General features: G+C 36.4%; 1 protein-coding gene across 4 annotated transcripts in view; it reads left to right on the plus strand.

Moving 5' to 3' along the window:
• The window catches only part of CTDSPL2 (CTD small phosphatase like 2), a 72,546-nt gene extending 62,564 nt beyond the window's left edge, over positions 1-9,982 (plus strand). For all 4 annotated transcript variants that reach the window (XM_030577910.1, XM_030577911.1, XM_030577913.1 and 1 more), the window contains 3 exons: positions 2,288-2,414; positions 6,889-6,984; positions 7,484-9,982. In XM_030577910.1, the coding sequence (XP_030433770.1) occupies positions 2,288-2,414; positions 6,889-6,984; positions 7,484-7,549 (289 nt within the window). In that variant the 3' untranslated portion in view covers positions 7,550-9,982. The remainder of the gene's footprint in view (positions 1-2,287; positions 2,415-6,888; positions 6,985-7,483) is intronic.
• Positions 9,983-10,279: the final 297 nt, after the last annotated feature.

A 10,279-nucleotide genomic window follows, 5' to 3' on the forward strand; every position in this document is an offset into this window, starting at 1 on the left:
GTCTTTCTATTACTTGTATGTACAGCACAGCAGAGCCCTTGTTGATGATTGGGACACTTACATGCTATATTTAGGCCTGGCAGAATTTGATGTTTATTTTTAGGCATTTTTTTTCCTTTAATTTTTATTGATTTAAGTTTTCACGATTGCAGGCGATTATGGGAAAGTCAGATAATAGGGTTCTCATACAGTAATTTAATGATAAATATTAAGATTCAAAAAGTTAAAGCTTTGTAACTGTTAAAACACAAATTGTCAACATCCCATGTCAAAATATACAAAATAAATATCCTCAGATCAAACTCTAATAAGTTCTCAAGCAGCTTTTTCCTTACTTTACCTGTCTACATTTTGATTATTATCAATGCACATTTTTGTTGTTGGTTTGTGTGTGTATGGTGAAATCAACATTTACAGATATTTACTGATAAAAACCTAATCCTGACAACCCTAGCCATATGCTAGCCTAGCTCTAGGAATTACGTTAGGGAAGTTGTACAGCCAGTGTTGTACAGAAAGTCAGACTAAGTGATCACAATGGGCCATTCTGGCCATGAAATCTGTGAGTTTATATTTAAGGACTATAAATACAGAAGTACTTTTTATCTATTTATGGAGTCTAAAGTATTTGTTTCAGTTAAATAGATCTTCAGTATTGGTGTGTGGAATCTGGACATATTTCGTGTATCTTTAAAACAGTTGTTTATTCACAAATTCACCACTATTATATTCATCTTGCCAGTGTCTTCCTTAACATGCAGTAATAATACTCTTTTAGATTCTTTTTAGGAAACCTAAACAAATGTTTTTAGATGCATTTTGTCTCATTTAGTCAGCATTATAAATTTGTTTTTGATGAAAGTCTTTAAATATACTCAAATATGAATAATATAAAAAGGAATGATAAGTACTGAAGGAATCTATCCCGTTACTGTGTGGGAGGTTACATGGCTATCTCATTCTTAATGGGAGTAACTTATGTAATACTTCACAAGTCTCTCTGAAAAAGGCTTTTACAGCTCTAATTTGTATGACTCAGAATGCAATTTTAAACTTATTGGGACAGGATAGATATAATGAAATGGTGTGGTGCATCTGAACAATAGTCTAAGAATTTGAACTGGATGCACATTTGTGATTTATGTGCCCGGAAAGCTAACATCAAGGCTTGATTAGTTTTGACTTTAGCCTAAAGGTAAACTTGTCAGGCACTCCACACATGTGACTCAGAATCTACATATCAAATTGTTTGTCGCTGAGCCACCAGCTTATTTATAGTAACAGTGGGAGCTCCACCCCTGTGTGAAATTAAACATTTCAGATACAGCTTTTTGTTTTTAATTTCCTTTAATCAGATTTCCTAAATTGTTGAACAGCCTTAGAGAGATTGTCATAAGAAAATGTAAAGCTTAGAAAGATGCATTTAGATTGTAATACGATTTTAATGTAACCTATATTTGAAAGTCAGTTTATTCTATAGTTGATAAGGTGATGAAGCTTCAGTTGTATTTTTAATACTACTTTAAACAACCTGAATCCTTGTACACTATCCGAACATTTCTAGTTATTATGCGGCCTCTCTCTGTTGAATTAAATAGGAGCAGGATAATTGAGGAAAAAAAGCAGTCGATGGAATGTTTTGGCCTTGAGGCTTTTCTTAAGCTATTGTAACTGAAATAGTTTAATTGCCAACACAGGTAATATTCCACAGAAAGCAGTCCTTCTAATATTTTCTATTCTGGCAGGTACAGGGAGGGATAGGGAGGCTCTGTTCTCTACTGGTTAGAGCAAAGACTGGAAGCCAGGGTTCCATTAAGGGGCTAACCCCTGACATACTGTGTGACCTTGGGAAGTCACTTGAGGTCCTTGTATGCCTTTGTCAACTCATCTGGAAAACTGCTTAAAAAGCAGGACCTCACTGACAGCCAGATACTGTATCTTAACTGTCGTGGGTAAATGAATTACAAAAAAAAGTACAGAATTGTATTAATCCATCTCTTTGGTTTTAAACATTATATTTTTAGAGGAACAGACAAGTTCCATGTTAAGGCATGGCAATACTTGAAGATAAGGTCTACCTATTTGCTAAGAATTTTGATGATGAAAGAATAGCCCAAAAGAGAGAGTGAGTTTTTAAAAGGGCAGCTTCTTAAGAAGAGCTAAGTACATCAGAAAAGAAAAAATAAGATTTTTACTTCCATAACACTTGGCAGCATTTAATTTTCTTTTTCTCTATGCAACATATTTTCTAAGTTACTAAATTAATTAATTTTCCTTTAACCCATAGGCATCGACTTTTCCGTGAGCATTGTGTTTGTGTACAAGGAAATTATATAAAGGATTTAAATATCCTTGGTAGAGATCTTTCAAAAACCATCATAATTGACAATTCACCACAAGCCTTTGCCTATCAGGTAAGCATTTTTGTGATAGTCACACTTTGTAGAATTTGTAAAAACCTTCTCTGAAAATGAAAACATAAACTTTTAATTTAACTAGGTAAATTAAGAAAATGCTAGGTGTGAAGAAAAAAAAAAGCACCTAACTCATTTGTAATAAATTCACCTCAAAATATGTAGGGTTCTTTTTTAATAGGATCATTTTAGCATTTTAGGTGCTACTTGACCATTTCAAAAATAGTATAATTTAAAAAAGTAAAATAATGTAAGTGAAAAGAATTTCTGTGTGGCAGATGTTCTTCAGAATACTTCACCATACTCACATTTCCTTTGTATTTTGATTATTTTTAATGATAAGAAGGGCTTTAACACTTTTACTCAATCAATTACGTCTTCTGGAAATTCAGAAAAATTCAGTCTGTTAGGATTCTCTGACTTGGGCGGTGTTCACAAAATATATCCTTTCAGAACTAGTAGAAAAATTCTGAGCAAACAAATTGCTGTTTGGAAGTGTATACAACTATCATACTTCTGTATACTAGAGGTGTTCAGTATACATTCCATGATCCAGATTTAGTCCAAAAATATGTTCTCTATATAATCCAGTCTCCATAATTGTATAGACATGAGGGAAGTGGAGAGATTACTCTCCAGAGTCCCTCTACATTAGAGTATAGAACTGGTGTTGAAAACAATAGTCTGCCTACTAGTGATACAGTTTCGTTATCTATAAATTCAGCACTAGTTCAGGGAAATCCACTGCTCACAGCTGATGTCAGTCAGCACAGTTCAATTTCACATTGTAAAGTGGCCTTCTGAACCAAGATCCTAATCCAGAACCCACTGAAGTCAGTTGAAGGAAAGGACTTTTTCTGATGTCAGTTAGTACAGTACTGTTCCTGATTTTGCTCCTGAGATTTTTGCTGGATTTGGCGGGTAACGAAGATCATGTTGGTTGTCCAACGGGATGATCTAAAACCGCACTGAGAAATTCCAGCAATATTTTCTCAGCAAGGGGAAATAATCGATTTAAGAGGATACGGGCAAGGATTTTCCCTGCTGTAGATAGCAAAGCAGTGCCTCTATAGTTTCCACACTTTGACTTATCTCCTTTCTTAAGATTGTAACAATGTTAGCATTTCTCAAGTCCTCCGGAATCTTCTTATACCAGATATGAAGAAAAAGTTTGTGGGGCTTCCTTACCAGTTCTTCACCTCCAAACTTGTAGCCTTCAGCTGGTATGCCATCAGGCACTGCTGCCTTGTTGTTCTTAGTTTGCGTAATGTCTTGTGTTACTTCTTCGGGGGGGTGCACAGGGGTGTCTGCAAGAGATTCTTTTTTATGTTGAGGTATAGATTTGATAGTAGCATCAGGGACAGTTGAGTCATAGTTCAGGAGTAACTCAAAATGCTCCTTCCATCTGGCTTTGATGGCTTTGCTATCCTTACAATACGTTGACCTGTCTTGGGCTTGGAGTGGTGTGGGTCCATGGGAGCATGGACCGTAAATGGCCCTTCTGAAAAAAAAGTCTTCATGTCATATTTATCAGCATAAAGCTCAATCTCCTTGGCCTTTTCTCGACACAACTTATTTCTGATGTCACGGATTTTCCTTTGGGCTTCAACCTTGAGTTGCTTGTATGACATTTTCTTCTGCTGGTGTGATATCGTGTTGCCACATGCCATGAGCTTTTCTCTTTTGGTCGAGCAGGCCCTGAAGCTATAGGGCTGTAAGATTAGGTTCCACCACCTTATGTGCAGGTTTCACTCATTCACGTCATGGAGTCAGCATAGAGAAGGATGATCTGTGATCAAGGAGAAGGGGCTGCCCAGCAGGTAATATCTGAGGGAATTCACAGCCCACTTAATCGCTAATGCCTCCTTTTCAGTAAATCAGTGGGACTTTTCTTGATGGAATGGCTTCTTGCTCAGATATAGGATCAGGTGTTTTCCCCCCATCAAGTTCTGCAAGAGCGCAGTGCCAAAGTCAACATCTGAGGTGCCTGCATGTAGTATGAATGCCTGGGAAAAGTTGGGGCTGATGGGTTTCAGCTACGGAGCCCTGCAGCCCCGCTGAAAGGGCTTGCAGACCTCCAGTTGAGAACCGCTGCCATAGCATACTGATGATGAGGGCTGATAATTTTATTCATAAACATCTGGAAAACATCTGTTGTGGCTCCATGGACTTCTGAAATGCCTAATGGGGTTAAGAAAGAAGTTTTCTGTTGTGAAGATGGAAATAAAGAGATCTGTCAGTAATCCTTCATCAGTTTATTAGTCCCTGGTCCCAGCCACTCTAATAAATTGTCTACCCATATTATCAGATAGGCATCAAATTTTGAGATGGAGTTCCCTTTCCTGAAATTGATGCAAAACCGAACTGTCCAGTTTGGGAACCACAACTATGGGGTTCCTCCATTCACTTTTTGACCCCCTGGTTATCCCTACCTGCATCATGACTTCTCAGACTGTATCCTACAGCCTCCATGGTAAGGACTTGGGGTTCTCCCTGACACATTAGCCTGAGATGGGCTCTAGGTAGTGTTGTATTAACTGTGTTCTCCCTGGGCAGAAGTAAAATACAGTAGCAAAGTCATTGGTTAATTGGAAGAGTTACCTCCTCTTTACAGGTTTCAGAGTAGCAGCCGTGTTACTCTGTATCCGCAAAAAGAACAGGAGTATTTGTGGCACCTTAGAGACTAACAAATTTATTTGAGCGTAAGCTTTCGTGGGCTACAGCCCACTTCATCGATGCATGTGTGCTGTAGCCCATGAAAGCTTATGCTCAAATAAATTTGTTAGTCTCTAAAGTGCCACAAGTACTCCTTTCCTCTTTACAGCGGTAAGTCCCTAACCTGCAAGAGTTGGTGTCGGGTTTTGGCCACTGGGTGTTTGGAGTCCTAGTTCAGGCTCCATAGGGAAGGGAGTTATCAGCAGGTTTTCCTTGCATCTTCTAAGGTTTAAGAAGATTCACATGGTAAATTTTGGTTTCCTTCCTTCTGCCCATTATTTTTCTCTCATCGTCCACTGGCCCTGCCTGTTTAATAACTTCATATGGACCCTGCCACTGGACATTAACTGACTTGCCCAAAGGAAGCAGTAAAAGGACCTGGTCACCCGGGTAAAAGACCCATAGTCATGCCCCTTCATTATAATTTTACACCTGCACTTATTCGACCTTCTTAAATGTCCTCTGGTGAACACCCCTCATCTCTGAGTCATTCCCTTAGTTGTATGATGTACTGAATCATACTTAAAGCACCTACGTTTTGTTCCTCCCAGCCCTCTCAGAGCAAGTCCAAAATTCCCTGCAGCTGGTGGCCATAAAATAACTTGAAGGAAGAGAACCCCATAAAGGCCTGCAGGACCTCCCTTATGGTAAAAAGGAACGGTTGGACTAGCCAGTCCTAGTGCTTGGGGTCATAACTAATAAAGCGTTTCAACGTTCCCTTTGGAGTTTTATTAAATTGCTCATGTAGGCTGTCTAGCTGTGGGTGGTACACAGAGGTTTTCAGGGACTTGAGCTTCAGAAAGGCTGAAGTTAGTCCCTTTATCTGTTAATATTTCTTGGGGAAATCCCATGCATGGGGGGAGGTATAGCTCAGTGGTTTGAGCATTGGCCTGCTAAACCAAGGGTTGTGAGTTCAGTCCTTGAGGGGGCCACTTAAAGATCTAGGGCAAAAATCAGTACTTGGTCCTGCTAGTGAAGGCAGGGGGCTGGACTCAATGACCTTTCAGGGTCCCTTCCAGTTCTATGAGATAGGTATATCTCCATATATTATTGTTATTAGCTTTGAGAGCTCTAGGGTTATAGCCTAGTTTTCACTGAGCAAAGGGGAAAACAACCTCTGGATACCTGGTTGCTTAGTCAACGGTTACTAATATGTACTGGTGTTTGGATGCAGTTATTTCCAGGGGCCTCTCTGCCTTTTGCATGGTAATATCCTTATAAATTGTACGTTGACAATCAACATGGGCAGTGAGTTTCCTCTGAAATATCTAAATGGTTCAAAATGGTGGAATTAAAAATGTATTTACTCTGTATGTCAGTTTTGAAGGAATTTTATGTTCTAAACTACCAGAATACAAATTTTGTCAGTTTTATGTCTCATTAATTTCAACAAGTAGCTGTTAAACTCAACTTCAGCTGCATCTGTAAAACCAATGCTGACCCCAGTTTACATAAATCTGCAGTATCTGCCTATATTTGAACACTTTCTGAACATTTCTATGTACTTCAGTCCAACAGAGGTTTTAGTGCTAAAAATGTCAGTGATACTAGAGTATCACTAGTGTTCCTTTGTAACAGTTTTGTGCAAAGGAAGGAAATTTTTTACAAGTGGATTTTCAAACAACTTCTAGAGCAAAAAATATGTATTGATAAATTCTGTTGGCAAAAAATATGTTTTACATAAAATGCACTATATCATCAGTGGTCTTTTCCAGAGATATTCAGCATAAAAATTAACATACCTGTGATTTTACTTTAGCTTTCAAATGGAATTCCTATAGAGAGCTGGTTCATGGATAAAAATGACAATGAACTCCTAAAATTAATTCCTTTTCTGGAGAAACTTGTAGAGCTGGTGAGTAATATATTCATCTTTTTTCATATACACTCTAGGTAGTTTCAAAATTGACTAAGTGGTTTAGGAGCCTACATCACTTGGAAACTTCTGAAAATGTTACTTAGGAACTTTCCAAAACTCTGTCTTGTCTGGACAATAATCCAAAATATGTATAGAGAGTACTTATTATTTTATTAGTAAAAAGCAGAATGTGTTGGGTTGAGTATCTGGCTAGAAGATTAGTACCAGCTCTGACACTACCCATGGGACCTTCAGTTAAGTGACTTGCCTTCCTGCACATCTGTTTCCTCATTTGTGAAACTTAGATACTACTTATCTCACTGGGTTTTTGTGAATGTTAATTAGTTAATGTTGTAAAGCTCTTTGAAAATACAAATCACTGTAAATGGGGTTATATTATTATGTATACTAACATAATTTACAAACATAACTCTTAAAATCTGAAGTATAGATACATTTATTATTTCAAAAACTGTAATTTTATTTTTTTCTACAGAATGAAGATGTCCGACCTCACATCAGAGACAGATTTCGCTTGCATGACTTGCTACCCCCAGATTAAACACCAAGCCTTTTATCAAATTACTGAAGGGGGAGAAAATGCAGGACCCTTTTGGACTAAAACAAAAACATTGCCATTACTGTTGAAATTTTGCATTTTTGTACCCCGTCTTGCTTTTCTTATCTTTGGTGCCCAACAGTAATCAAGGGTTACAGAAAGAGACTTTCTATATCTCAGATTGAATACATACAGTACAATACAGTAGGTAGGCGAGAACAGAAAAGTCTTTAGAACTAGTGCAACTCCAATGAAATTTTTTTATGTACAGGACATCTGCAGTTTATAAAGAATTCTGTTTCTGCCACCAGCAGTTTGACCTGTAGAAACACAGGATTTTATGATATAACAGAGATTGAAAATGGACTCTTATTTTCTCTCTGTTTGGTGCTCTAAGTGGGTTTGTAGCCACTTTTCTGTTACTTTAAGATTCTCATTTCAACAGGAATGGCCAGTAAAAGTTGTTTTATTTTTCCTGTTAAGGTTTATAACCTTTTTACATTTTTGACCTGTATTAGCTTAGAATTTCATTATGCATTCCTTTTAGTTGAGGCGCTTCATAGTTTTTCTGGAAATAGCCAAATTTTACTAGTTTTTTATTATACAATTGAATGGCCGTTTTCCTGCTTTGTCTGCCTGCATACTGTATATTTGTTTAAAAATATTCTCTAGTTTTAGTCCATGTAAGTTTCATTTAGAAATACCTGCATTTATATTTTGTTTCTGTAATATTCTACTGTAGTTGAAATCTTTTCAAAAATCAAGAGACTGGCTAGATAAGAATATAAGAATTACTAATATTCAGAATATTTAAACCATTGTGATGGCATGTACTCTGGACAGACAATATCTTGCAGTGGCACGCTCAATTGATGGACAAGGAATACCTCAGATTATACTGTGCATACAAATCTTTAAGGAGAAGTATTTGGTCACCTGTTGGGTTTGATGCAAATCAATTACTGCTACCTTCAGATTCCTCCAAGAATGAAGTATTCTGCACAGTGGCTCAGTATTTTAAGATGTTTTGCATGGGCTGGTGGTACCTCCTGTTATGCTGTTTGTTACAATCAGTTTTAAACTTTGCGTAACAATGAAGGTACCTAATAGTAACTATGCATAATCCTGTGATACAGTACACTCCCATGCCACCAGTGCAGTTAATATGCTATCATAGTGGTTTTCTATGCTATATGGAAATAGTCTTCAAGCCTTGGTTCTCTAATGCAGCTATCACAAGAGGTTGATATTTTTATAATGGTGTGTAATCTCCTTTTCAGGAGGCTTTTTATGGAAGGTATAATTTGTAAAAGTTAGGATGCTTTGCCTCTCGACTGCATTAACATGCCACAGGCTTGGACTGTTTTTGTGTAAAGGATGTCACAGAACGGCACTTTTTCTAAAGAGAAGTTTGATATTTTGTATGCTTGTTAAGAAAGTACAGTATTGGAAATTAAAGGTGGACAGCTGATAATTGAGAAGTATGTCAATTAATTTTTTATGTATATTACCTGTTTACTTGTACAATTTTATTGTACAAATTACATGCAGCTTCATTTTCAAATGAGTCCTTAAAATAAGGAAAATCTTTTTAGGAAAACATTTAATTTTGTATTTTTGATTTTAAAAGGCATGAGTTATGTCAACTTTTTCCAGTGTATTAATGAAGATTTTAACTTTTCATCAGGTTGAGTGTTTTCTTACTATATTATCTGTTGTGTATGTAGCTAGCACATTGTGTCAATGAACTGTTAAAAAAAATTAGCATGTAGAGCAAGCCTGTTTTGTGGAAAATCCTTATTCATTAAAAAAGAAAAAGTCATCATGGCAGATTTTCTGCAAAAAAAGTGAAAAAGCATTTGCAATTCAGAATACTGATTTTTTTTTTTTTTTGTATTTAAAGAAAGGTATTTTGCTTGCAGGAAAGAAATACTACAGATTCATTTTAATGAGAATCTTTTAAATGTATTTATCTTTAGGGCATCTGGGCATCTTTACGCTGTTTGTCTTATGTCTTTATTGAAATAAAATGTACATAACATTACCTTTATATATATGATTTTGCGCAGACGTGTGAACCCCAGAATTTTCCCACCCCTCCTGTTTTTATGCTAATATAATGGATACAGTTACAGATTTGAGAATGGTCACTTTGTGTTTGAGTGGCTGCAAGATTCTCCCACAATTTTTAAATTATTATTTTTTAATCTCCCTCTCAAACGCAAATCTAAGAATTTTTTAAGTTAATTTAACAATGAACTCCTCTTCAGAGTGGAACTTCTTCAAATTACCATAAAGAATATGTTATATCGTATTAGGATTTTTTTTATTCATTGCTAAATAAATCTAGCATAATGGAACTACCTTGAATAAGTTAATCATGGACATGCTCTGTGACTCAATAAAATGGTACACGGTTACCACTGATTAGAATCATTTTCCTAAGCATTTGCGTTCTAATTTACACCATTTTGAGTAAAACTATTACAAAATTGGTATTTTTGGTTAAGGCAAAGTACACATTTCATTTTATACATGTATCTATGTCATGATTTTAGATTACTGAGGAAAATTAGAATGTGAGATATTGCAGTCTGGTTTCTAGGAAATGTGGGGAAAATTGGTGATTTGGTACTATCTGGATTCACAGCGAAACTAATTTATATAGACTGCTCCATAATACATATTAAATACTTGAATGTTAACATGCTGCAAATCTGATTTTTACAATTA

This window comes from Gopherus evgoodei, chromosome 10 (assembly GCF_007399415.2).
Source record: "Gopherus evgoodei ecotype Sinaloan lineage chromosome 10, rGopEvg1_v1.p, whole genome shotgun sequence".
Lineage (NCBI taxonomy): Eukaryota > Metazoa > Chordata > Testudines > Testudinidae > Gopherus > Gopherus evgoodei.